The sequence below is a fragment of the Lagopus muta genome, chromosome 7 (genome assembly GCF_023343835.1).
Source record: "Lagopus muta isolate bLagMut1 chromosome 7, bLagMut1 primary, whole genome shotgun sequence".
In the NCBI taxonomy this organism is placed as follows: Eukaryota; Metazoa; Chordata; class Aves; order Galliformes; family Phasianidae; genus Lagopus; species Lagopus muta.
In genome coordinates, this window is record NC_064439.1 from 28281529 (window position 1) to 28308535 (window position 27007).

The 27007-nt window shown below is 40.6% G+C and overlaps 2 protein-coding genes across 2 annotated transcripts; one reads left to right on the forward strand and one right to left on the reverse strand.

Annotated features, from left to right (window-relative positions):
- The first annotated feature begins 988 nt into the window (after nt 1-988).
- On the forward strand, nt 989-16041 carry TSPAN13 (tetraspanin 13). Its single transcript, XM_048951698.1, has 6 exons — nt 989-1134; nt 12093-12260; nt 12967-13047; nt 14121-14234; nt 14552-14662; nt 15619-16041. Exons 1-6 carry the CDS (start codon nt 1072-1074, stop codon nt 15691-15693), a joined length of 612 nt encoding a protein of 203 aa, XP_048807655.1. The 5' UTR covers nt 989-1071; the 3' UTR covers nt 15694-16041.
- Nucleotides 16042-19418: 3377 nt separating this feature from the next.
- On the reverse strand, nt 19419-23517 carry AGR2 (anterior gradient 2, protein disulphide isomerase family member). The gene is made up of 8 exons (XM_048951699.1): nt 23420-23517; nt 21730-21867; nt 21590-21653; nt 21456-21508; nt 21124-21197; nt 20671-20734; nt 20158-20241; nt 19419-19729 (listed from the first exon to the last, which is right to left on the reverse strand). Exons 2-8 carry the CDS (start codon nt 21857-21859, stop codon nt 19680-19682), a joined length of 519 nt encoding a protein of 172 aa, XP_048807656.1. The 5' UTR covers nt 21860-21867; nt 23420-23517; the 3' UTR covers nt 19419-19679.
- Nucleotides 23518-27007: the final 3490 nt, after the last annotated feature.

Below are 27007 nucleotides of genomic sequence, written 5' to 3' on the forward strand. Positions count from 1 at the left end.
CAGTTTGTAATAATTGCTGAAAGGAGATCGAGGTAAGGGTTGGTGTCATCTCCCAGGTAACAGCAATAGAATGAGGGGTAATGGCTTTTAGTTGTGTCAGGAGAGGTTAAGGCTGAATATTAGGAAAAAGTTATTATCTGGAAGAGCAGCGATGCATTGGAACAGGCTGCCTGATGGAGGTGGGGTGTCTCTTTTCCAAGGGATGTTCAAGAGCCATGTAGATGTGGCACTGAGGGACATGGTCACTGAGAATGGTGAGGATGGGCTGACTTTTGGACTAGATGACCTTGAAGATCTTTTCCAGCTCTAGTGATTCTATGATTCTACAGCAGGCACAAGCTTTTAGAGAGTGCCAGTGAGCAGTGGCAGTACTCCAGTCCATTGCAAAGAGCATTAGAACATTGGTAAAACTGCTAGGGTGCAATAGAGACGGATCACTGTTTGACTACCTGCAATAAAAAAGTATTTAATTGTCAAGGGAAGGAAATACACACAGGTTAACTTTAAAAAAAAAAAAAAAAAAAAAAAAAAGAAAGAAAAAAAAAAAAAGTAAAGCACATAAAAAAAAATCAATAATAATTTTAATAAGAAATATACAGACAAACTGCTTGTAATGCTGAAACGCCCTGGAAAAACAAATCCCCGAGTAATTATTTTTGATTACACAAGGAATTAAGCCATCAAAGGTAGACCTAGAAAATGAAGGGAGGAATCTCCACAGTTTCCCAAACAACAAAATGGCTGAGGAGATGCCAGACCTCCCGCCATCATCCTCAGGTACCTGAGATCCTCCCTTCGCCGCCTCTGAGGTGGGGGCACGTCTCCCCACCACCCCCTCCCCGGTCCCGCGAGCCCCGTCAGCCCGGCTGGAGGTGGGTGGGCGGGCGGCAGAGCCCAGCCCCGGAGGAGAGCCACCGCCTCCCAGCCCGCTCCTCGCGTCATTTCCATCTCTTTACCTTTACCCGGGAGCGGCCAACCAGCGGGCGCGGCGCCGGGCCCCGCTCACCTGCTGCCGGCGGCGGGGGCGGAGCGGCGGCGGGCTCCCGCGGCGAGGCTCCCGGCGGCGGCACGATGGTGTGCGGCGGCTTCGCCTGCTCCAAGAACTGCCTCTGCGCCCTCAACCTGCTCTACACGGTGCGTGGGTCGGGGTAGGAAGGGAGGCGGCCGCCTCGGGTTTGTCGCCGCGGGGACGCGGCCCTCCGGGGTCGAAATCCAGAGCTCAGCCCAGGCCGGGCGGCCTCCAGCCTGCCAGGCCCCGTTTGGCTCTGCGGAGGGGAATCCCGGCGCGAGTGAGCGGGATTGGCTCCGTTGTTGCGAGGGTTTGAGACAAGTGCTTCTCTGCGGGGAGCCCCGTGTGGGCGCGCTGAGCCGCACAAAGGGGCTGAGCGGGGTCAGGGGGCGCCTTGCAGCGGGAGGTGAGCGCCGTGCCTGCCCGCCTCGCTGCCGCGAGCTGACAGAACGCATCTTCTGGGAAGCTCCTGTCCGAAGGTGGCAGATGCCTGCTTTCTTCTGGGCGAGTTTCGGGGTGTATTTTCAATAGAAAGCTGTACAATCTCCAATTGCACTGTAGGCATTTTTTTTTTTTTCTCCTTATCTATTTTCAAATGGCACAGAAATAGAAAGAAACAGGGCTACGTGTAATGGCTTCCTCTTGCAGCACTTCTGGAAAGGTAATATGTCCTCTGATGGTTCCTGTTGGCAGCCCGGTGTTGGACAGCCGAGCTTGGAGGTGATGCACAGTGCTGAAATTGGGTGAGCTGGGGCTGGCAGGCCGTGCCTGTGTTTTCCTGATAACAGCCTGATCCCTTCGTGAAAGTAAGGCAGGAGAGCAGGTCTTATCACTGCTCATCAGAACAAACAGTTCTCATAGACAGCAGTTACTGGACCTGATGGTAATCCCTAGGGCAGAGTGTGAGTGGATGTAGAAGCGCCTGTGTTGAAGGCAGAATTGCTTATTAATGAGCATCACCTTGTATTTTAAATACATTGCTTTGGAAAAGAGCAGAACAAAACCCTTTAGCGTTGGAGAGTCTGCTGATGCGTGCGTTACTTAGAGGAGCTTGCAGAGCAGAGGATGTCCCTAAAAAAAATCTCTGGAGCATGCATAGTGTGCCTGGTTTACCTGCTGGAAGTCACTGAGGATGTCTGTGAAACTGTGCATTACCCATACCAGCCCCCAGCAAAGCAGAGGGGACAGGTAGGCATGGACTCATTTGCCATCTGTGGTTGCAGGTAAGTGTAGCTATGTAGACTCCTCAAGGTGAAGGATTGCTCCACCCTGATTTTTCAAACAAACCAGAGATAATGCAAAAGACTTCTTTTTTCTTTTCCTTTTTTTTGGTAGGTCTTCTGAGCATATTTAGCCTCAAAAAGGGGTGATCTGATCCCTGAGACCTCCATACGTCTCTTTGTAGTACCTGCACAGTGCACCTATGACCTGAACTTGCTTGATGTCTGAGCAGAATTTACTTTATGGGTGTCACTTGATATTTTTCTATGCATATAACATATGCTTTTCCAAGAGGAAGGAATGACTTTGAAGCAGCGTAACTAGAACATCCACCTGTTATTTCTTAGGTCACCTATTAAGGATAGGCAAATTCAAGATGAACACTTTTCATTTCTAAGTTGCAGAAATAACATGAAATGTTTAGTAAGCCTGGAGGAATTCTTGCAGAATGCATGGACCTCTCTGCTTCTGGGCTAAATAAAACCCTGACAATGCAATGATTGGGTTTTTCCGAACAGGCAAAACATGTGGAAGACCACCAGAACAAACAACAGTAATTCACAGCAATAATTGGTGGGAGTACCAGTGAGGGAAATATAAGCTCGATTAGGTAATGCTTGAATGTTTTTCTGCTAGCATTGATTTGTGTCTGTGTCACATGCTTGGAATAAATTATCCCTCAGAACTAATGTCAGGGATTGCAATTTATATTCTCCTTTTTTTTTTTGTTTTGTTTTGTTTTTTAAAGTACATTGGATTTTAAAACAACAAATTAGGATATAGGAACCTGATCTTGTTGATGCTGTTTTGATCTACTTTTTATGATAGAGCACCAAGGAAAATATACATTCTGGCAGTAATCAGTTACTGGTTTAAGGCAAGAAACCATAAACCAAGTAACCTAATTGCTCACTTACCTTTCCTTTCAGATGATATTTGCTGGCTGATGCCTTTTGGTTCTTCTCTGCTCTAAATATCCTTAGGCTCAGATTCCATTTTTAAATTTGTCTTGTATGAACACGTCTGGTATCTATGCTGAGTCTTGCTGACTTCATATGGTTTCTCATGTGTACAAGAAGAGTACAGAAAAATAACTGAGGCTCTTGACTTAGTATGCATAAAGTGAAATATATTTCTGGAATTAGGTTTGAAGTGGAAGAGCTGTTTGTCTACATACAAGTACTAGTTTTGGGTATATGACCAATTTTATCTTTATGTAGTTGATCATATTCTTGTTTCCCTTTGAGCAGCAGACTGGTGGAAACTGTTCAAAATATCTGCACACAGAGTCCAGCAGCTTTCAAGGATGCACACATAACTAAAGCCTTCTTATCTCTCTCCTATTTGTTGACACAGTAGAGGGGACAGATGCCATCCAGAGGGACCTGGACATAATCAAAAAGTGGGCACGCAAGAACCTAATGAGTTTTAACCAAGGCAATGTGCAAGGTGTTACACTTGGGTTGAAGCAATCTGAGATAGGAAAACAGACTGGGAGAACTCGCTAAGAGCAGCCTTGCAGAGAAGGACTTGAGTGTCCTGATGACAAAAAGCTGGACTTGAGCCAGCAGTGTGTGCTTGCAGCCCGGAAGGCCAAACGTATCCTTGGCTGCATCAAAAGAGCAGCAACCAGCAGGGTGAGGGAGGTGAGCATCCCTCTCTACTCTGCCCTTCTCAGGCCTCACCTAGAGTACTGAGCCTGGGGCCCTCAGTACAGGAGGGATGTGGAACTGTTGTAGCAGGTCCAGAGAAAGGCTATGAAGATGATCAGAGGACTGGAGCACCTCTCCTGTAAAGAAAGGTTGAGACAGTTGGGTTTGTTAAGCTTGGAAGAGAAGGCTCTGAGGAGGCGACATTGCAATCTTCCAGTACTTGAGAGGCACTTATAAGCAGGAGGGGGACTGACTTGCTACGTGGCCTGATAATGATAGGACAAGAGGGAATAATCTAAAAGATGGGTTTTATCTTAGGCATTAGGAAGAAATCCTTTCCTCAGAGAGTGGTGAGACCCTGGCACAGGCTCTCTGGAGAAGCTGTGGATGCCCCATTCCTGGCGGAGTTCAAGGCCAGGTTGGATGGAATCCTGGGCAGCCTGAGCTGGTGGATGGTAGCCCTATCCATGTCAGAGGGTTTGGAAGTAGATAGTCTTTAAGGTCTCCTCCAATCTAAGCCATTCTATGATTATCTTGCAGGTATAAAAACCCTGGTGGTTGCTGGCCTCAACAGTATTTGCTCGCTTTATTAAGACAAGGATTTCCTTAAGCAGACAGTGTTCCTCCCAAGGAAGACTTGAGTAATTCTGTTCAAGTGTGAATAGTTGATATCTTATTTCAAATCAGGTTCTCAGAAAGGAAAGGGAAATTCCCATGTCTTGGCAAGTGATGAAAGATGGAAACTTTAGCTGGGCAACAAGATTAAATGTATTCAAATTAAAGATAAAAAAAAAAATACTAACAGTTCTTTTGGTTGGTAGGTGCTGCTTTTATCACCTGAGCAGCCACTTAATTCTTCCTGCAGCAGCAAACATCACACATTTTCCTTTGTTTTGATGAGCAGGCTTCCAGTTTTTCTTAAACCTGGAAGTGGCTATTTGATTTAAAGTAGAACATATAGACAGAATTTTAATGGTAAACCATTTTTAATACCACAGAGTTAATGCCATAAGAGCATTTGTATTTCCTTATAACATTAGAAAGAACCATGTTAAAGTCATTTATTTTTTTAGAGTACTTTGCTCTCTGAACTAGTTTCTAGCCTGCCTATTCAGTGCACTATTCTTTGCATCATTTCAAACTATGTGAATTCAAGGTTTTTCTTTCCCTCTCCCCCCCTCCTTCTATTGCTGTCTGTTCTCTCAGTGCAGAGTTACTGCTCTGTTCCTGCTATCTGTCACCTTTGTCAAGACTGCTTTCCTTGCATTATGTAAATATGCAAAGATGAGGAGAAAAAATCCCAGATTTGGGCAGCTGTGCCTGGTATCTCCAGTCTGCATTTCAGAGTGCAGAGCCAAGAGTTTGCTCCATTGCCAGCCCGTGTTGGGCTGGCTCTTTGTCCCCCCTGGATGCTCGGCTGCAGGGCAGCTCGCCTTGAAGCTGCCTCTGCCTTTTCCAAGGATATGGTGAAGGCAGCACTATGAGCTGTGCCATCTATTCTTGATGTGCGAATCAGGCAGCGGTACAGAAGTTCCCATCACATGGCAGGGGAGGTCAGTGTTGCTCACGTGGACTTAGGCTGTTTGTTTTCATTGGCTTTTTGGGAAGTTTTCTGTGGTCGTGCTTCAGAATACAAAAGAGTGACTACAGCAAATAATAATAACGAAACGTTTTGTCAGAAAACATGCTCAGGTGTGCTGTGTGTCAGTTGGTATCCAAAATGACAGCCATTTGTGGCATGGTTGGAAATCAGACGTGTTGGATTTGTAGATAAAGTGTGAGCAGGATTTGTATTTACACTTGCCTTGTACAGAGTGCTGCAGCTGGAACCAGGAAGGCTGAGCTTGCTTAATGACAGAACTGGAGAATCGCAGGCTGCAGGAGGAGGAGGTTACATGGAACATGGCATGGCTTGATATCACTGATACTTTTAGCTATTCTAGCAGTGCAAGTAGACACTATTATAATTTAAAGCAAGCATGGATTAGAGAAGCACTTGGACTGGTCAGAAGTAGCCTTAAATCATTAATAGTAGCCTAAATCATTGATTGTCTACTGCTATTTCCAGGTTGAGGGTGAGCCATGTTTGGAAGAAGGATCTGTGAGATCACTGGGCTTCCTGAAAATGTTTCCCATCTCAAAGTACATAAGTAAACATCGTGGCTGATAAGTGTTCCTGCCACACAGGAACATTTCAAGGCTCCATTTTCTAAAACCTATAGGGTACAAAATGGGTTAAATCTCATTGCTATTTTAACACTAAAGAAGCTTGTTATGTGATCAACAATTATTTGATAATAATTATTGGCCAGTAGCATGAAGAACTGTGTACTCAGCCATCTGACCAAAGGAACTGGGTTCTGAGATAAGAGACAGGAATGTTACCCTTCACATAAATGTCTTGCTCCACATCACGTCCTTTCAGCTGTTCAGTAACCAGACTATTGATTGTTCCCCACTTAAATAAGTCTCAGAAAGGTGAAAGATTCTGCTTTCTGTTGGAAGTATTTTGGAAGATGCTCAGCCCCAGCTTTGCTTTTGATAAAGCTGAAGAAGTACTGTGAGGAGGTAAAGTTCAAAAAGTTCCAAAGAAATTCTTTGTGACAGAAGCTGAAGTCACCATGAGTTTGCTGGTCCTCTTCTCTAGTTAACTTACTGTTAACACAATCAAGCATTAGCCTTTATAATACTTGTAAGGGAAAAGGAGATCCAGACAACTCTATAAATTACTGTTTTAAAACCATCTAAAAGTAAAGAAAATGCCATTCTCATAACTTGCAATATCCTTTAAGTGTGACGTATATGTATGTATGTGTACATATAACAAAAAAAACCCCACGTTAATATGTAATGGAAGATGCTTAAAATGGAATCTGATTCTTTACACTGAACTTGAACTTAGAGTCCTTAAAGCCTCTTCTGTGGAGATGCTGACATGAGAGTAACATTCGTCTGTAGGCAATACGCTTTGTTCTCTTAATTATCATTTTCAGACTCTGTAGAAAAAGTATTTGGCCTCATAGTGAAAACTACTGCACTTCTCTTAGGACTCGTGCTGCTGGAGGGCTGCTCAGGGAAAGCATTTACTTAATTTCAAATGAATGAGTGATATATTGGATTGTGCTTAAGCCTGTGCTTGTGTGTGCATTTTTAAACAAGGTTGCTGGAGTTTGTATTGGTGAAGTTACTGTATAGCAAACGAGAGTTTGCAATTCAGAGTGCTGCTGTTAACTATCCACACATGCACACGCTTCCTCTGGCTCTGTTTTCTCCAGTTTGAGGACAGTATGTGCCTGTAGCATCTTTGTGAGACAGCTTTCACTACTTTGAGATTGTAATACATTCTTTTGCTCTTAATGCCTGTTTACTCCCTATGTAAACTTGCCTTAAGTGGATGAGACCATTTATATCTCTTTGTAAGTACTTCTGAAGAATCATTCATTTCTCTTTTATTGAGGACAGCTTGTAAGAAGAGAAAAGGAAAGAGGACAGAGTTCTAGGAGATGATTGCAATCTCTATTTAAGTGGTTCAGAGAAGTCCTTGCTCAGTGCTAAATCTGGCCCCTATTCTTCTGGTAAGACTTCAATTTCTAGTGAGGAGAGTGGCAAGGTTCCTGCGGTGGAGCAGCCAGTGGCGGTGTGGGAGCGTTGGCTGGGGGCAACTTTGGAGCTTATCTGCTCTGGGCAGGACTGTGAGCAATGCTGGATTGACAGCCTATATCTACCTGAGTCTTGAGAACCTTTGAGAACAACACCTTTGAGAAGCACCAAACCAACTTGCAGATGTTTGTGGGTTTTTTTTTTCTGATGTCCAGAACCTTTCAAGCCATTACCTTGTGGGTGTTGCACTTGTTTTGTTGTCAGTAAGTCCTGAGAAGAGTTTGCCTCCATTGGTTTTGCAATGGTCCTTCATTTTCAGCTGCTATTAGTTTACCCTTGAGCTACTACATCTTTGTCAGACTGAACAAACCCAGCTCCATCCCATGATTTTCAGACATCACTCTCAAGGCTCCAGGCCACTTGGTGACCCTTTCCAGGCTCTCCCATTCCTTTTCTACTTGGGAGGTTTGAAATAGAACTCAGTACTTAATGCTGGTGAAGCTGCAGTGTGAGTTTCCTTTGATCCCGCTCTTCTTGACTTTCCCTTCGTGGTGAGAGCAGACTCTTGGCTCCCATTCCACTTGGCAGTCTGTGATCTGCAGTTCTGTCTCAGCAAGGCTGCTCAGCCAGTCTGTTCCCAAGATGCACAGATGCAATCCTGGTGCAGAATTTTGCGCTTTGTGAGATTTCTCTTTGCTCACTCAAGTTCATCAGGTCTGTCTGAACTGAACCTCTGCTACTTGAAGAGTTGGTTGCTCTTTCTTTTTCAGTATCATCCACTGATTTTCTGAGGATTCACTCCATCTCATTGCTCAAGTTGTCTATAAAGATACTGCATGATATCAGCCCCTCTATGAACCCTCTTACCAGCTTCCAGCTGGATGCTGAGCCATCCAGTAGTTTTTTAACTCAGCAGTCCATCCAGTCTCTGTTCAGTTGTACAGTCCACTCCATTTTTCCAGTCTACATTCGTTCAGCTTACTAATGAGAATACTGTGGGGAAAAATGGATTCTGGTTGTATTCAGTAGAAACTGGACTATTTTTACTAGATTTATTGGGCAAATATTTGAAACACCAGTTTTACATAATCAAATATTTATGTAGATGAAATTGCATTTCATCTACATTGGAAATATAGATCGGCAAACTTATTGGAAACTTATGTTTCTGATTTCCAAGGATGGCATCATTTTCTCTGGGAGTAAGCTCCCAAAGCTGCTGCTGTGAAACAGCACAATGAAACTACATATCTGTATTGTTCATTCTGTTATGCAATGAATAACAGGGAAAAAACGCTTTTATTCTTCTGGGGTGGGCCTTGGGGACAAAAGAGCTGAAATGCTCAATTTACAAGATGGAGTTTATTCCGTGAAGATCTGCATCTGAGCAGTTAATTGCACCTGCAGCCCAAATTGGTAACTGCTGGCCTGCATGTCTGATATTTCCTTGGCAGCCACCTGTTGACCAGGTAATGAGAAACCAGAAGGGATGATTCTGAGTGTCAGAATGAAAGAATAACAGCCATTTATTTAATCTATCTTTCAACGTGCAGAAGAAGGCATGAGCTTAATCCTAAATCTGTTTTGAAAAATGGCTTTCTGTCTCCATTTCAGTTTTAAAATGCAAGGTCAATTTTGCATTTTTCAAGTGACCAGAAGTAGAGTAGTTGATAGTGGCTTTCATCCACATGATGTGTGGCTGATGGGATGAAGTACTTTTACATTGCTTGCCAGCCAGAGCCCAGTGACACGGACCTGTGATCATAATGAATTTCCAGATGTTTTAAGGAACAATTAGCTTCCTATAGGAATAGAAAATTACTGTTCTCAAAGAGAAGGTAGAACCTTTTTTTTTTTTTTTTCTGCCTAATTCTTGAACATTTGAGGTTTGACAACAGATTTTAAGCCTGGAATATTTTCTCTTTTGAAAACTGTGGCAGTTTTAGATTTAGTATATAACTCTTAATACCAGAAAAGTTTTTTTGGGCAAGATAGTCACAGTAATAACTTCTAGTGTCATACAGCTTAATTTCATGTACACATCTTTTGAATAATGGAAAGTGAGAATTAACAGCAGCAAGAACTGGTACAGTGCTGCTCCAAAACTCCATGTATCTAACAGATGTTTTAGGCACAGATTTTGGTTTTGATTTTGATGCTTGTAGGAATAAAATTGATTTAATCATTTTAGACTTGACAAATAATCGAACAAAGATCTGAATAGATAAATATTTTGAAGTATAGCTGAGGCAGCAGAAAGAAGCCCTGATGAAAGTGATTAGGAGATGCTTTTCCTACTTTTTCTGCTTTTCTTTGTGAAATAAATTGAAAATGGACACATTTGAGATTCTTCTTGAGAGAGCACCTTCAAGAGCTGTGTGGTGGTGGTGTGAGTTCAGTGCTTTGGAGCTGATGTGAAGTACAGGAAGTAGAATTATAGCAACATTTGGGATGAAAGGACACATAGAGGTCATCTGGTCCAACCCTCCTGCAATGAATGCAATGAATGAATATCTGCAGCTACATCTGGTTGCTCAGGGCCCCAGCCAGCCTGACTCAGCCATTTCTGATTGGAAATTGAGTTATGTGATTTCTTTTGTTGTTCACTTCTGATGCTTATATAGTAAGATAACTCTTCCCAGTGGTATCAGATAATGCAATAAAGTGAATGGGCATAGATCAGGATGGATAAATCTTAACTGATTAGCAAAGCTAATTTTTAGCAGTAACATTATGTAGTTCATAGCCCTGTGCTGCATGCAATCAGAAAATCTGTCTGTGTCGGAGCCAAGGCTTTTATGTTGTTTTCTTTCCTCTTCCCTGTAGTTTAGATTCATAACAACTTGGCACAGTGTGTTGTTTTTAACTTAATATGATGATTAAGGCTTTTTGTTTGAGAGAAACAAAACTAATGTGAATTAATCCTAAAACTATACTTATTATTGAAAAATTTCCTTGACTTTGATACCATTCTTTTGTCTCTTCATGTGGTGAAAGAAAGATGTCGGTATGGCAAATCCTTGTATTCTTTTGGCCTGTCTTAAATTTCTCCTGAGGGTTACTGGCTATTTGTAAAAAACTTTTCTGAGGCATTGTCCTCTTTGAACACAAGTGGAAGAAAACACACACCATGTTTTGGTCTTGATGAGCATCACAACTCGTTTTACAACTTCCTTGATGTTCTCTAAGATTTCTGTTTCAAAAGCAGCATTACACAGACCAGGCTTCTGAAAGGTACTGTAGCTGAAAAATACATCTTCACCTGTTTTGTGTTGAAACCAAGAAAAGTGCCCTGCTTTAGGGCAAACACACTGCAATGATGGCTAAGCTGGGAATTTACAATTTAAAAAAAAAATCCCTCTGGATAAGCAGTAAAATGTCATAATACATCTTGTTTGGACAGAAACCAGCCAGCAAGCGTAAATGGTTGCTCTGTATTTGTTGTGGTGTAAAATCATGGAGTTGGACCAAACTGAGCACATACTGGTTTTGATAATGATACATCTTCTGGGTATTTTCTGGCGAGGGCAAGCTTATGTAAATTTTAACCTCCCAAGTTGAGTTGATGCTATATAACAGAATGTAATAATGTTATGCACGAGTCTGACAGGTTTGGATGAGAGCATTAGGCATCTTGTGTACTGGTCATCTGGGTTGGCTTTGTCTGCTGCTTACCTCCTGCTGTAACTCACTGCAAGTTTCTCTGTAGCTTTTTATGTTGTTTTTTTTTCTTTTTCTTTTTTCTTTTCTCTTTTTTTTTTTTTTTTTTTTTTTTTTTTTTTAAATGTTCTGTGTTTTTGGCATGGAAACAGGAAAGGCTGGAGCTTCCTGCTTGCATAAACAATAAATTCCAGTAAAGTAACAGAGACAGATTCCACTTACCTTCCCTGAATACCATCTTTTAAAGGAAGGAAATAGCATAAGAGTGCTTTGGGCATTGAAATAGGATTTACTTCATAGTAGAGCTGTTTTCCTGACTAATTATGTAGCAAAGACAGGACACCTTTATTGTTTCATGACATGCAGTCCTTGAGATACAGATCTGAAAAAAATATATTTGTGTGACCTTGTTAACTATTGTGTTATATCATATATATATGAACTATACATAATCTTCAGTAATAAACTAATGCAACCATATTTCTGATTACAGTAAATCTTGGCTGTGTGCTCTCTTCCATGTCCAGAGCTGTGCAGCCATGCTTTCTTTAACTACAGCATATTTCAGAAAACATCTGGGATTTTCATTCTTCTGTTCTATGAAGTAAAGCTGATGTTTTTTATCTTATTTGTCAATCCTGTTATAATCCACACAAATTCAGTGTTTCTAGATAATCAGTGGCACACAGCACAGCTCGTCTTGTAGGTAGGCTAAGTTAGAACAGCTCCACATTGATGGTGTTGAAGAATATGTGTGCCTTAAAACATCTGGTACTTAAGTCACCTTTAGGATGAAGTGGGGAATTGGTTTGTTGAGAATTGTGCTGCTTCTCTTTGTGCTGGAAAGAGACATACCTTTCTGATAACAGCTTTAACATAAAGAATGTAGTTGTGTGTAGGTTGAGCCTCTTCTACATGCAGACTAACTCTTTGTTTTCTCTTCCCTCCAGCTGGTGAGTCTGCTGCTGATTGGAATTGCAGCATGGGGAATTGGCTTCGGCCTCATCTCTAGTTTCAGAGTTGTTGGAGTGGCAATTGCTGTAGGCATCTTCCTCTTCTTCATTGCCTTAGTTGGATTGATTGGTGCAGTGAAACATCACCAAGTGCTGCTGTTCTTTGTATCCTTCAGTGTATTACATGGTTTACAGCTTGGTTCAAGTTACATGACCAATCTGCTCTGGTAGGCAAAGCCACTTGTGGAAGGCAGAAATTCCCAGCTTTACCCTTCTTTTTCATTCTGAGGACAGAAATATTCACTTCCCTTTATAAAAATTTTGAAATACTTTAATTTTTTCAGAGCTTTTAAGGTGAGGCACTGTATCAAAAATCCTTCTCACTGTGTGTTTAACCCTAAAGCAACCTAGAGTATGTGAACTACTAATGTGATTTAACATGGAGGACAATGATATAGACGGTGAAATGATTGGAGCTGGCAGAGGAATGCACAGTCATATGCTGCCAATAAGCACTTTCTTTTCATACCTACTTTTTAATTGTGAACTCAGATTAGAAATGAGCACAGGCCTTCTCAGCATGGTGCTTTGCTGTCCCTTTTTGTGTTACCAACACTGCATAAGCAGTCTGCCTTGCATAACAAACTTGTTCTATGCAGATGAGAGAAAAGATTAAATCAGATAATATTCTTATTTTTCTGGTTGTGGACTCCAAATAAATAACATCCTCTGCTTTGATACAGTTTAATCTTTTCCACATCTAGTCAGAATTTATCTGTAGATTTTTGTTTCAGATGACCTGATGTAATCCAATGATTATGTATTCTATAAGCAACATTTTTGAGAATGCATCTTTAACTACTGCTTACAGTACATGATTATTCTCTTGCTAGTCTTCATTGTCCAGTTTTCTGTCTCCTGTGCCTGTTTGGCACTGAACAAGGAACAGCAGGTAAGAAATACTTCCTGATTTCTCAGTTAACCTATAGCATAACATTATTTCTTATTACACACACACACACACACACACACACACACGTGCATGTATGCATATATTTATATGTAGCTTTCCTCTAAATGAAGAGTATATTTTAAAAAAATCTGCCTTCAAAAAATATAGAGTCATCTAGTTTGGAAAAGATATTCAGGATCATCAAATTCAGCCATCAGCCTGACCCACTGAGTCCCATTACTAATCCACATCTCATAGTGGCTTGTTCACACATCTCTTAAGTCCCTGCCTTTCAGCTGTCCTTTAAAAATTGTTTTAGTTTTAAAGTTTCTGTCTAGGTTTTTGGTCACAAGTGTAGCAGCATAGTATCTTGATTATATCATGTCTTCATGAGTTCCAAATAAGCTGATGAAATCTACAGTAATCATAATGTAAAGTTTATAAAAACCACTGAATTGTTCTCATGTAATTGAAAAGGTGTAAGGTATTAGGTACAGAGCAGATCTGTGGGAAAGAAAGACAACTTCTGTGGGGTACGGAGAACAATCCTTAATCCATAAAGAAAGGACAAGACAAAATGATCTACTTCCTCTACATGTAACAGAGTGATTTGTTTGAAGTCTGAGCAGTCCCAGTTAGATTAGTCACATGTCCCATTACTAGTGCTCTTGTCAGGTTTAGGAAGAAGACTGGAAGAAAATGAGTTATGACCATTTATGACCAAGCTTGCTGCTGTTAGGTGTTGGAATCTCATTACCTATCCAGACTGTTTGAAAGTTAAGGTCATTTTTTAATATATTATCCTGTTAGACATGGGTATCTGAAGGTTTTAACTATAAAATGTTATGTAATTGGTGGAGCAAAACTGGGTGAGCACAACAGTTTCTGTTTTGTGACTTCTTTCCATTGAATAGGTACACACAAATAAGGTTTGTGTTTGAGATATATTTGGAAAACTCCTGTTTTGGCTCTTGTGAGGACAGCAAAAAGGGATCATTTACTTTGCCTAGAATATTTGTTTCCACTGAGATAGAAAACAGTTCAATTAATGTGTTTTTGCTTATACCTTCCAGAGTCAACTTCTAGAGGTGGGATGGAATAACACTAAAAGTGCAAGAACAGACCTTGAGAGAAATCTGAATTGTTGTGGATTCAGATTTTTTGATCCAAATGAAACCTGCTCCTCTGTAAGTTCTTTCTCTCATCCTGTTTGTTCCAAAATTTATAATTTCTTTCCTGGTTGAAGGCAGAGGTTTTTAACAAATCTGTAAATTAGTTGTCACAATGATCCTAAGGTCCTTCCTTAACTTACTGGAAATCTTATTGCAGAGCACTCTTTATAGGTTGTATTCTGTTGTCATTTCTGTGTTTGCTTTTCTGGAGTCTTAAAATTCCCAAAGTTTTGCCCATGGTTTGCAGTCTGCTACAGAGCCAACAAAATAGTGCCAATCGGTGAAGCATCATCAGAAAACAGGCTGCAATTTTCTGTTTATGTCTGTTACAGGATTGTTTTAGAAGTCACCAGTGTCAACCATGTGCGCCAATAATAGAAGAATATTCGGGAATGGTGCTCAGATTTGTTGGAGGCATAGGACTTTTCTTCAGTTTCACAGAGGTAAATGAATAGATTAGAAAACAGTGTGCTCTCATCTCACCTTTTTTTTTTTTTTTAAATTAAAAAAAAGCCTTAAAGTTTAGGGGTTTCATTACAGGAACTCCCAGTATTGTCTCATGTCTCAGGAGTCAAATCTAATAAGGTCAAAATTTTTCAGGCTGTCAGCTTGTCGAAGTCTGACAAAAACAGGGCTGGGGGTATTTACAGCTTTCCGTTATTTACACTACAAACCATTGACTAGATACCTCATGAAAATGTGATGCTGTAGATTTTGCAGAAAGCTAACTCATTAGGTTTGCTGTTATCCAAAAGTAATGGACATGCTGTTGCTTTTGGTTTATTTGCTTGGTCTTTAAGCTCCACATCCTGTCAACATGTTAGAATTCTGCTCCTGCTCCTGTAGTGCAGTTTCAGACCACATTTATTACATCAGCAAGAGATATAGCACCTAAAGCAGAACCCATCTCTTACCTCTGCCCACATTTATTTACTAAAAAATTGTGGCCTCTCTACCTGAGGTGTGGAGCTGAAGAGGGAAAAGGACAGAATTTGAAAATGTACTGGAAAAATAGCCTTATTCTTAAGCTGTAGCTTTAAAATGAAAGAAGTTTGAAGGATATTACTTTATCATTATCCTAAAAAAAGGTTTACAAATATTTAGCATTTAAAGAGGGGAAAGAATAGTAATAGATGCTCCTATTATAAATATTCTTCTAGCATTTAGGATACAGATTTGTCCTTTCTTTTTGTGCTGTTAGATAGATCTTTCTGAGAAAGGTGCATTCTTTTTCTAATTAAGAAAGTTGTATGGGATTGTGCAATTTTAGCAATAGCAAAATACCCTACACTCGTGCTGTAAATTCATTATCAGAATTTTACATTTAAAACAAGTTTTGTAAAACTGTTGAAAGATAAGGGGGAGACTGCTTAATAATATCTTTGTGTTTTTCTTTCAGATTCTGGGAGTCTGGCTGACCTATAGATACAGGAACCAAAAGGATCCCCGTGCAAACCCTAGTGCTTTTCTTTGATAAGTTTATAAAGGACTGAATCTTCTTTCTGCATCCTCTACTTCAGAATACTAGATCTCCATAGTTTAGTGTTTCTCTGTAGTAGGAATACTCTGTGTACCAGAAGGAAAATTCACCTTCTATAAGTTTGCAGTTTTCATCTTTAAATATTCACTGTTTTTCTTATAAGAATCACTATCTTGAAGTAGATTGGCATATTCAGTAGTTGGGCAGAATCAGAATGCTGTTCTGAGCTGATAATTTTTTGTTAAAGACTTTGGTAGTTGGTGTGGTGAACTCTATTCAGTGAGTTTTGAAGCACTACTAGCTTCTCTGGTGTCCAAAAAAAAAAAAAAAAAAAAGTGTTTTCTGCTGTATTCATTAATTACAAAAATTCACCTAATTTCTCATTAAAATTACAAAAATAAATGGTGGGTGTTTAGTGCTTGTTTGATTGTATGATTTGATTAGGATTTAGGATGAATTCTAGTTGCATTCTGTGTCTAAATAATGGTCTCACTCTCTTGTTAAGGTTATAAAAAAGTTGAAGTTGTTTTGTTATTTTCTGTACTGCACATAAGTGACTACTGTAATCTTCACCCTTTCCCTTCCCTGTTTGCTGTGGCTATTTGGTAGATTTAGATTTCTTTTTGAAAATAAAAGTACTTTATTTTTTACCGGATATTTTCACTTTGAGAACAGTAATGAATGTAATCTGCAGCTAATCAACTTGAACCTGTTTTTTTCTTTGACATCAAAATGAAGTTTGGTGTTTGCACGACATCGGAGTCGGTAGTGGTCTGTCATCTTGTTCGTGTAAGAAACTTGACTTGGTGTTTGGAAAGTTGTACAAACATTTTCACAGATGGTGTAACATTATTCTTGCAATAATTTAGCAGTATTTATTCCTCTGTTGTCCACCTAAAAGTCTTGATTTGATGAGAGATTGAAAACCAGAGGTGGGGGGGAACCAATTGTGTTTTCCACTAATTTGTTTTAAAAAGAGAAAAGAATTAAAGTTAAAATGTGCATAATTCACGTGCTGAGTGCTGTCTGAGCAGAAAGAAAGTGTAGTCCTTGGTCCAGTCTCTAACAGAAGCGATAGATGAGCTGGAAGATGTCAACAGAGGTGTCAACACCAGAGGTGCACAATGTTCCAGTTATTTCTAATCACAACGAATCACAGGCCTGCACAGTACCTTTTCTTCATTAAGTTGCTGCCTCTGGCACGGTAGGTAGCTGCTGTAGCCTGAAAAAGACAGCTCTGCAGGAGGAGAAAGTGAGGCTTATTAAATTAAACTGCCAAATAATACAGCATCTGAGTGTGGAGGAAAGAGGGAGGCAGTGAATGTTAATAGTGGTAGCTCTCAAAGGGCTCTGCCTTTGCTGGGAAGCTGCCTTCTTGGTTTGGGAAAGGAGTCCGAAAGAAGATGAAATATATGCTCATCAGAACACTTTGAGACTGCTGTGTGCCTAGGGCTGCTCAAGAAGGAATTGTCATGAGGTTTCAAAGGGAAGTGTTGAACCTGAACAGATTGTCCCAAAGCTGTCCTTAGCGGCAGTTAATTTTCCTAGTCCCTGTATTTTGTGTGTTAATGTAATAAATTAGAGGAGAAGTATTAAGAAGTTGTAAGAAGGTTGAAATAATATTCTGTGGCTGCTTCAATTTTGATTCTTCCTTCTTTTTATTGATTTATTTACAGCTTGGTTTGGGGTGGCTCTTGTTTCATTAATATAGTAGGTGATACTGGAATGTAACTTTGCATTTCTGAGAAAATAGTGAAAATGTGGCAATGTTAGAGCTGTCACATCTCAGAACATTTAGTGTGAGCTTGCTTTAGTGTTCAAAAGACAGGTAGTGGAGTGTAGAGTTTGATTAAAGCTTTTCTATTATATATGTAACACTTCGTCTTTTGAAGATTGTGATTTAAAAAACAACAACAACAACAACAAAAAACACAAAAACAAACCCAAACAACTGCAAACCTTGAAATTCACATCAGAGATGGATTCATTTACTTAAGGTGGGGGAAGGAACACAATAAAACTGATTTATTCTGACTTTAGAACTGGGAAAGAGACTTGCTTTAGAAGCCTAACTTGCATATCAGTATACAAGAGGTGCTGTACTCTTCTAATGTATTTAGATGGAACTTTTAATTAATTTATTATTTTTTGTGGCTTTTTTTTTCTTTTTTTTTTTTTTCCTGTCTTTCCTCTTGAGAAAACAGTTTTGGATGTACAACAATTTTATTATTGCTGTATTCTGGAGAGGTGCGTTAATTTTTCTGACTGCTTTAGAGTTTGACTTAATTGTGACCAAATCTTCTAGGAGCTTATTAACAGCAGCAGAATATCAGAATAACAAGGCAGTTTGGGAGCATTCAGTGCTTATATTAAATGCTTTTTGACATTAATTATGTTGAAATGCTTTCATAAAGCCCGTTATTCTAGAGGAAGCAGAAATCTGTCTTCTCCTTCTTTAAGATGTCAACAGATTAATAACTGCCTCAAGACAAAACCAAACAATTCTAAATTGTTCCTTAGTGTAGCAGAAATGCTCAGTCACAGCTTGAACCAGTGATTGAGCACCTGGTGTGAAGGCAGGGCCAACCCAGAGGCCCTCCTCCCAGAGGAGCTCAGGTGCATGCAATGCTTCTCCAGGATCCGCCCCTTCTCAGACCTCATGTGAGAGTTGGCAGAGGAGGTGAGGGTGCCTGCTCTGGAGACTCCTGCCTGCTGGAGGCCTGCTAATGGTGAGTGCTTTTTCTCCCTTTGCTTCTGTGGCTGCTTGTGCTGGGGCTTGTTCTCATTTGCCGTATCCTGGGGTTGTGCCAACTTGCTGCAGTCGCTGTACTTTCCATCACATTGCATCATAACACTTAGACACTTCAACAAGTCTTTAAATAGGCCTAGCGGAAAGGCCTGGAGGACCTGCAGAAATCCCACGTGCAGGAAACCCTCTTCATCCTGTGTGCTTCAAGTTATTGAGCACATACGCGTCAGAAATAATTTCCCAGATTTTCTGAAGAGATTGAGTTTTATTTTAAGTAACTTGGATTGGAGCCTCTGTAAATAATTTGTATTTCGTGCAGGCCTGAGCCTTCAGGTGGTACCAACTTGCACGGCGTTAACTGCAGGATTTGTTTGTTTAGATCTGCTGTTCGTTTTGGGTTTCTAAATAAGCAAACTCAAGCGATCTGAAAGCTAACTGTGCACACCAAATGTAAGGTCTCATTATTAGTCTCAAGGCTTTACTGAATTCCAGTGTGATCCAAGATCTAAGAGAAGCCGTTTTAACCTTCTTTTTAAAAAGAGCTTTATGTAGAAATGATGATCCTCCAATCACTTCAGATGCAGTCAGTTTTAAAAACAATACCACACCTTAACGACCACATCCTCTTATCTCAGATGATTGAAAACTTTTCGAGAATGTGTTCTTCTTAAAGGCTCAGGCATTAGGCACGTTACCACACAATTAACTTTAAGCATAGAAAGGTCTGCACTTCTTATCTAGCTATAAAGAAAGGACTGGTAATGAGAGCTGGGCATAGGGTCCTGTTACAAGAAAATGAATGAAGAGAAAGCATGCTGAGGAATGGAGCTTTACCAGCTGCTAAAACTGCAAATAAAAGCTGCTTGGATAGAACGTAACAAGCCATGGGAGTAAGTAAAGCTGATTTTACTCCACTAGTGATAGATAATAGGGAGGCATAAAAAACACAGCACCATTTTGTATGTAAACACTTGAAATGGATTTATTAAAAAAAAAAAAATCATTTGTACAATTGGGTCATACAGTGTTCCCCTGTATGTCTTAAATTAAAAGCCTCCAGCTTTTAAAAATGCTGCCCTGTACAGAAGTGCTAACATAAAACTAGTGTTTATGTTCATAAACCAGCACTATACATTACTAAATATCACTAAATAGTCTCTTCAGCAGTGTGAATGAGTGGAGAAGATGTGAAAACCAGACTTAGTGGTCTTTCAGGGCATCCTCCTTCTCTTTACAGCTCAGTCTTCAGCAGCTTCAGTGCTTTCTGCATATTTGAATACACTAGAAATGAAATATTCATGCATGTTATTGTTGTTGCAACTTCATCTGCCAGTGACCAGCTACTGTAAAGAAATGTCATTATTATTAAAGCTGTGTTCAAAAGCCAACAGCTATAATGAATCTGATGCACTATGCATCTTATGAACTCCGGTAACCTGGAGATGTAGGGTTTTATAATGGTTTAACACCTCATAAAATGAGTATAAAAACAGATCTATATTTTTCTGAACTTGAGCCACCTGCACTTGTCCTCAAAGTACTTGTAAAGCCAAGCGTATAACAGGACAAACTGACGCAGTAAGTTGTGCAGTTACACCCTTCCCAAACCTACCCCTACTGGCAGATAATGGTCCTTCAGCAAGCACTAGGTGCACATGCCTGGTGCTATCCAGGAAAAGATGTGACTGCTTTGAGAACATGTAACTTACACAGGGAAATGTCAGAGGGCTCATACGCATAGAGACGGTTTGAGTATCTTCCAGTAATATCAGCTCTCACAGTCAAGGAAGGATCTGGAAAAGAGGAGGAGAAAAGTTGCAGAGCACAAGAGTAACCTTGAAGCAGAAGAAATCTTCCTGCACTTCTGCTTGCTTCCTAAGTTTTCCTGCAAGGCAAGTCTGCTTCCACTAACAACCAACTCACCTTCATTCTATGATGTAACTGAACTCCTGTGTTGAACATTTTGTTTGCAGTTTTGTTAGGAAGTTTGGTTCTGATCTGTGTTTATCAGCCTTAGGCCCATGTCACTGCATAGTGCATGAGTTAACTCCATAAGCTGAGACAGTTTTCAGCCTACAGATCTTAAAAAGGAATCAAGGAAGGAATAAGATGGCAGTTGCTGTGGTCAACTGAAAATGATCCTTGTGACCTAGGCTTATAAGGATGCGTTGGTGATATGTGTACCTGAATGCAGGGGGGCTGTCATTACGAGAGGTACTCACCAATGAACAAAATCCGAGGGACGTACTGGCCATCAGGGGCAAGGTTCTTGTCTGTGGTTTCGTACTGGAAGAGAGCAAATGAGGTTCCAGGTCAAGATTGCAAGACAGCATGTAACATGGACGTTTTCTTCTTTATGCTCAGCATAATGCAGGCTAAGCAATACATTAACAATTTCAGAAATCTGCTGCCTGGGATACAGTCTTTAAACTGCTAGAGCTGAGAATTGATGACAACAGTTAATGACAGTATTACATTAAAATTTAAATTCCTTCCTATTTAGTGGTTATGGAAGCTGGAGTTGAAAGAGCTTTGTTACGAAATCTATTATGCCCCAGCACTGAGCATTTTTCCTAGCCAATCCCAGCTGTAAAAGAGCCTACTTAGAGCTAGAAGAGCCATAATCAAAAATAAAACTTTATTGCTTTCACCTGAAGTGTGAAAGGGACACTTACCACAAGGTTCAGGAGAATGAATTTTTCAGCCAATTTCTGTATTTCCTTATGTTCAGCAAAGACCTTCTTGAGTGCTAGAGTGAAAGCAATGAGGAATTATATATATATATATATATTTAAGACTGGTAATATTGCCCTAGAGAAGAAAATTCAAACAAACTGATAGAATGAATGTGAGAACATGCGGTTTACAGTTAGAGCAAATAACATTTTTACATCTGTTGCACTGACAGATGATTAACTCTGTTTTATTCTGTGGTAAAGAGTGAGCGCGGTGGTATAAAGCCTCCTTTTTTTTTTTTTTTTTCCTCTTTTCCGTGCCGAAATCTTACCTTGGCTGTGTGGGCAGTCATCCAGGTGGTGGATAATCATCAGGGGCTTATTGCTGGGGGAGAGGAAAGAGCCCGGTTAGCGGGGCGGTCGCGGGGCGGCCGGTAGGGGGCGCCGTAGCGCGGGGGCGCCCTACCTGTTCTTGGAGCGGAAGAGGGCTTCCTCGTACGTCTGCGTCCAGATGAGCTGGTCCCCCCAGCCTGCCCAGGGGAAAGGAGAGAGTAGGAAAAACTCACATACACACAAGTACGGTCTCTAGTATCTATGTGTTTTTACCTCTGGAGAGTGTTTGAGGCAGTTTTGGTTTAGTGCTAGTCTCCTTCGTCTCCTTCTTGCCTATATCTTTCGCCAGAACACAGGAGATGGCCATGAGCAGCAGGAACACGGATGCGTAGCTCTTCTCCATGGCTGCTCCTGGGATAAGGAAGAGAGCCTTCATTTTTCCTTGCCTCCCTGCTGCTGGTTCTGAGGTGCAGCCGGAGGCGCTGCCGTGGTCAGGTATGCAGCTGGGTGAGTCAGCTAACTGCTCCAGGTGAGGGCTCCAGGGAGTGTAAGGGAAGGGAGAGGTTTGCTCTGCAAAGAGTCATGAAGGATTTGGCTGCTTCCTGCTGTGTTTGTGCCATTGACCTGTGGTCCTCTTAAAGTGCACCTGTGTTAAGTTTTTCTCTCTGTTCCTTTTTCATATATTGAGTTTGCTCAGTGAAACAACAGTTTTGTCAATTTCAAAAGTGCTTTCAAGTCCTAATGAACTCCTATTTCACTCTGGATCTCCAACTGATAAAATAACTGGGCAGTTTAACAGCATGGGTGTTGACAAATTAACTCATGTTGGCTCTTCATTCCTTTTGCAGCAAGAGCAACTCAGATGAGATGTAGAAGTCTAAGCTGAGTTTAATAGCGATCCATTAGCATAGACACAGTCTAATGCTGCTGTTGAAACTGTAGACTGTCCTGTCTCCTCTAATTAGCATCACCTAATCCTGGAAAGCAGTAGAGTCTATAATAGAATGAGTGGGGAACAGTGAGAACTAAAGTGCATTTTGCCATTATAAGCAGCACAAAGCAGATTGCTTGCCCTGCACCTGTCTGAGACATGGGGGTGGAGACAAGGCATGACTGATGGAAGCTCCTCAGCATTTCAGCTGAGATGTTTTGAAGGGGGAAAACGCTTTAGCATGACCTTATGTTTTCTCATTAAACTTACTCCTAAAACTGAAATACCAGTATATTGGATACTGTAGAAAGATGTAAGGAATTCCAAAACCAATACAGAAAATTCAAAACATTCATGCAAAAATTTAAACAAGCATCTTTTAAAATTCAGACAATGAAAATGGGAAGTCTGGGAAAATAGAGTCTTTTCTCTGGGTAAGAACTGCAGAAGGAGGCATTAGCTGAATCCACATCAGTGATACAATGTCCTTAACTGCTGGGTGTCCAATAGACCTCTAAGCCTCCACAGAGTGGATTTCAAGAGCAAGAAATAGGATTTTGCAGGAGAATACCTGTCCCAAGGAAAGTCTCCTTGGCAAGGAAGAAAATTGAGTAAATTTACAATTAAATAGAATGGATTTTCAAGGCTGCCTTGAGTTGTTTTAGCTGTAGCTTTGTAGAGGAAGTAATGCTTACTGAAAGGAGAAAAAAAAAAAAAAAAAGGTATTGTATGACAAGGAAGTCAAAGACCAGGCAAAGTTTACGCTGTTACTGGTGCAGAAAGCCAAGGCAGAAACATTAAACTTCCCCTTTGAAAACTTCCCTTTAGAAAGCTGTGTGCAATTCTGCTTAGCTTTTTGCCCTGTAAAGCCCCTTCTCTCCTGCGTCTTGTAACTTGCAAAGACAACATATCTGTGTGTCCTTATGGCTAGCAGCTGTGCTGTGCCCACTCTGCTGCCTCTCCCTCCCATTGCTGCAGCCCCAGTTAGCCCAGTGTTACACAGGCAGTTCAGAAGAGTGAGCGCTGACTTACCGTGTGCTCAGCCAGGTGCCTGTCGGGGTGTGAAGGTGTTCCTGGTCACAGTGAGAGCACCACGCTCCCTCCTGCCTATTTATGCACCTTTGCACTCCCTGTCTCCACCCATGAGCTTTTAATTTGAATACTATTCCCAAAGAGCTACACTTGCCAATCTTTCCCATACCAAAGCATTCAGGGTTAATTTTGTTATGAATTAATACCAGAGTTTCCTGCTGTGCACCGACTGTAAAGCTCAAAGATGTTTCTGGGGGCTTTTTAGAACATTTAAGAAAGTGATTTAAAAATGCTGGCAAAGATCCAAGTCCAGGTAAGCTTAAGTTGAGACTCCTGATTTGCCTGAGGAGTGATTTGTCTTTTTTTGATTGGCTGGAAAACGCACATGGGTCACCATTCCTTTATTCCTCTGAAAAAGTTAAATTGGTGACTCAGAGCTCCAGAAGTTAATTAGGTAATTAACTGTGCACATTATACATGTATGTATACATGTACAAATAGCACCACACAATAAAAGCTTAATGAAATGTAAGAGAATGGTTATAAAGCTCTTGGCAGGGAGGTATTCTGTAGCTATAGGAACTGTGCTTATAAGCTGAGGCTTAAATAAGAGTTTAACTCAAGTTCCAAGTTTAATCAGTTGTGTGGACACTTATACACCATGAAAACCAGCCATTTTAGATTTCAGGCTCTCATACAACGAGGCAGCTCTCTCCCATATGTCCATCTTGGTGCTACAGGGCCTACCCTAATCCTTCCTCAGCACAGCAAGAGGGTCTTTGGCACAACTGGCTGAAACAAAAATGTGTTCTAGGTGCAGGCCTCTTGTGTTCTAGTGTAATTGAATCTGCAGGTTTACAGTGAGGGCTGAGTGTTACTTAGCTGGATGGGCAAAATCCATCCGATATGTGGGTTTACTTTCTGAGACCTACAGTGTTCCTCTGATGGCTGTTCAGAACATGCATGTTTTTCAAATATACTTAAGAGAAAATAGTGCTTTGGATCACTTAAAAAAAAAAAATCTTTTGTAAAGAGTGATTGGGAAAATGGGGTAAGAAGTGAGATGTTGAACTCAAGCAAGGAAGCAGCTGCTTTTGCTTTCACGTGTACAGCAGCACCATGCTTTGCTTAGGTGCTTGACATATGAAAAGGGTAAAATCCAACTCTCAGGGAGGTCAGTCACTGCCATGTCTGTTTTTCTATGGTTTATGTCATCTATAGTCTATCAAGGAATAAAATGAGAAAGAGAGCATATGAGTTCATGTTTCTGCTCTGGTCCTTTTGTCTGAAGAACTGGAGATGTATTCTGTTAGCTTCAATGTCATGTATCCAAAGCACATCGATACAATTTCTTCTAAAACACTCATTAAAATAATTTTATGGGGTCCACTTGTGGATGTGTGAGTACTCGCTTTGGACAGTCAGGTTACATCCTTAATCTCAGTGCACATATGAGAGTCAAAGATTGGATACTCGTGTCAGAAATCTTGGTCTTAGACAATCAGAACCTAGTGCACTGTTACTGACTGCTGTCTCAGGCTGCACCTGGTACCATCTGGCAGTTTTAAGCTTGTAACAGAAGTTCTTGTTATTCCCTGGTTAAGTAAGCTAATGAGCAGGTAGGCTTCTACTCATGCACTTGGGGTAAAAATGAATGCTGCCTAAAACTGCATTCTCAAGACTGAATGCATATGCACACCTTGGCTCCAGCCTTAGGTGAATTTCTACTTTTTCTACTTTGCTTTCTTCTGTTTTCAGAAGATGCACTTTTGCCCGCTTTTACATAGCTTTATGCTGATTTTTAAGAGGAGCTGCCTACTGGAAGTTCAGTCATTCAGATGGTTATCACAAGGCTTGTACTGTCATCTCAAGCATTGTGGTCTCAAAGGAGTTGGTTAAACATATCTCTAAACCAGCCTCGTGCTGAGTTAATGAAGAGAGAGGGGTCCTCAGCCTTCTCCACAGCTCTCTGCCTGGGACTGAGGTACACCAGGCTGCTTAATGTGTGTTGGTAACCAAGTCCTACCCTAAATATTCCAGCAGAACTTGGAACAAAGCAGGCCTAGAAGGCCCCGGAGGTTTTCCTCTTTTGCTATGAAGACCCCAATACTGCTGATGTTTAGCAGCTTTACAAAGCTAGTAAATGGATTTTTCCTTTGGTTTTCATTCCTCTGGTCTGTAGGGTTACCTTGCTCATCATGTTATGTAGAAATCATCACACTCAGCCCTGGTATTATAGTCCTTTTAATGCCATTTTATGTAGCTGATTTTTTTTTTTTTCTTATGTTCTGCAATAAGCTTTAGACCTCACACAGAAGCACAGGGAATTTGGTTCAGCTGTTTTTCCTAATTTCATGAAAAACACTCACTTTCAAGTCATGATCTATCGCTCAGAATAAAAGCAGATGCTTTACACAGGAGGAATGTAAGCAGAGAATGAAATGACAGTAACAAACTAGAAATGCTCTGAGTTGAAGCCAGAGAATGGTGTATCCAGGAATCAGTGAGCTTCCATTGCTGCCAGAGCAGTGGCACGTTGTTAGACACAGTGACTGAAAGTAGAATACATTGATTTGAGAACTGGTCAAACTTCTTTTGCCAGTGCTTCAACCAAATTAATTGAATAGTGTGTGTGTGTATATATATTTAACCACATTAACTGAATAGCATATATGTATATACATATTTCACTTGAAAACTACTTGAATGAAATTTGCCTTATAGTTTTTCTGGAAAACCTTTAACCCTACGTTTTAAAAGCTCTAACACCTCTGAATGAATTACTCTATTATCTTGGAGTGCTTATTGTTTATTAGTAGTACTTATAAAATTGGATAGCAGAAGAAATGATTAGAATTTAAAATATTGTGTTCTTCTAAGTGCCTGGTGTTTTGATCACTGCTTTCAAAACCAAATATCATTCTGCAAGAATTTTGATGACATTTTTGCTCATTTGCATGTGCAAGTTTATAATACAAGTCAGCCTCACTTGGTATAAATCAGTAGTCTGGAATAAGCCATCTTCAACATAACCTTGGATGAAGATGAGGATTTATCATGTAACCAATTCTTACATTTTTACTCTGTTTTCAGCTGTGAAATGCTGGAATATCTGGAAGGCATTGCTGAATGATGTGTTAAAATCCATGTGTGGTTTGAACAGCCATAGCAAATACACCTGCTCTGATATTGTTTGGTGCCCTTTCTCACAACGGTAAGGAAGCTATCAAGGTCTGTGACCAGAGAGGCTCAAGATTTTCAGCATCCATGGAACTTAATTGTTCACCTGGTATTTAGGAAGAGAAACTCTTGGATTTGACTCTGAAATGAGATATTCAGTGAAGGATGAGGAAGGGTTCTTTGCCAGAAGGGATTGTGATGAGGAGGGCCTATGGAGAAGACTGTTTATCTAGTCTTCTTAGCTGGGCTAGTTAATTATAACTGAGAAGGCTTCATGCCTGAATTCCCGTACTTGGTTTTAAGTAAATGCCTTTTTGGTAGTTTAAATAATTAGCTTTGTTTAAAACAAAAAATAAATTCTGTACTTGGAGTTTAAAGCCAATGATTTCAGTCTGAGTAACTGATGTT

Excerpts from the sequence above, each read along its gene's own strand:
- TSPAN13 (XM_048951698.1), top strand. The coding sequence starts at position 1,072 with ATGGTGTGCGGCGGCTTCGCCTGCTCCAAGAACTGCCTCTGCGCCCTC. Across the intron at positions 13,048-14,120 it reads CACTGAACAAGGAACAGCAG|AGTCAACTTCTAGAGGTGGG; the intron begins GTAAGAAATACT and ends TATACCTTCCAG. Across the intron at positions 14,235-14,551 it reads CAAATGAAACCTGCTCCTCT|GATTGTTTTAGAAGTCACCA; the intron begins GTAAGTTCTTTC and ends TGTCTGTTACAG.
- AGR2 (XM_048951699.1), bottom strand. The coding sequence starts at position 21,859 with ATGGAGAAGAGCTACGCATCCGTGTTCCTGCTGCTCATGGCCATCTCC. Across the intron at positions 21,198-21,455 it reads TGACTGCCCACACAGCCAAG|CACTCAAGAAGGTCTTTGCT; the intron begins GTAAGATTTCGG and ends CTTTCACTCTAG. Across the intron at positions 19,730-20,157 it reads GCCCTCTGACATTTCCCTGT|TGTATTCAAATATGCAGAAA; the intron begins GTAAGTTACATG and ends TTTCATTTCTAG.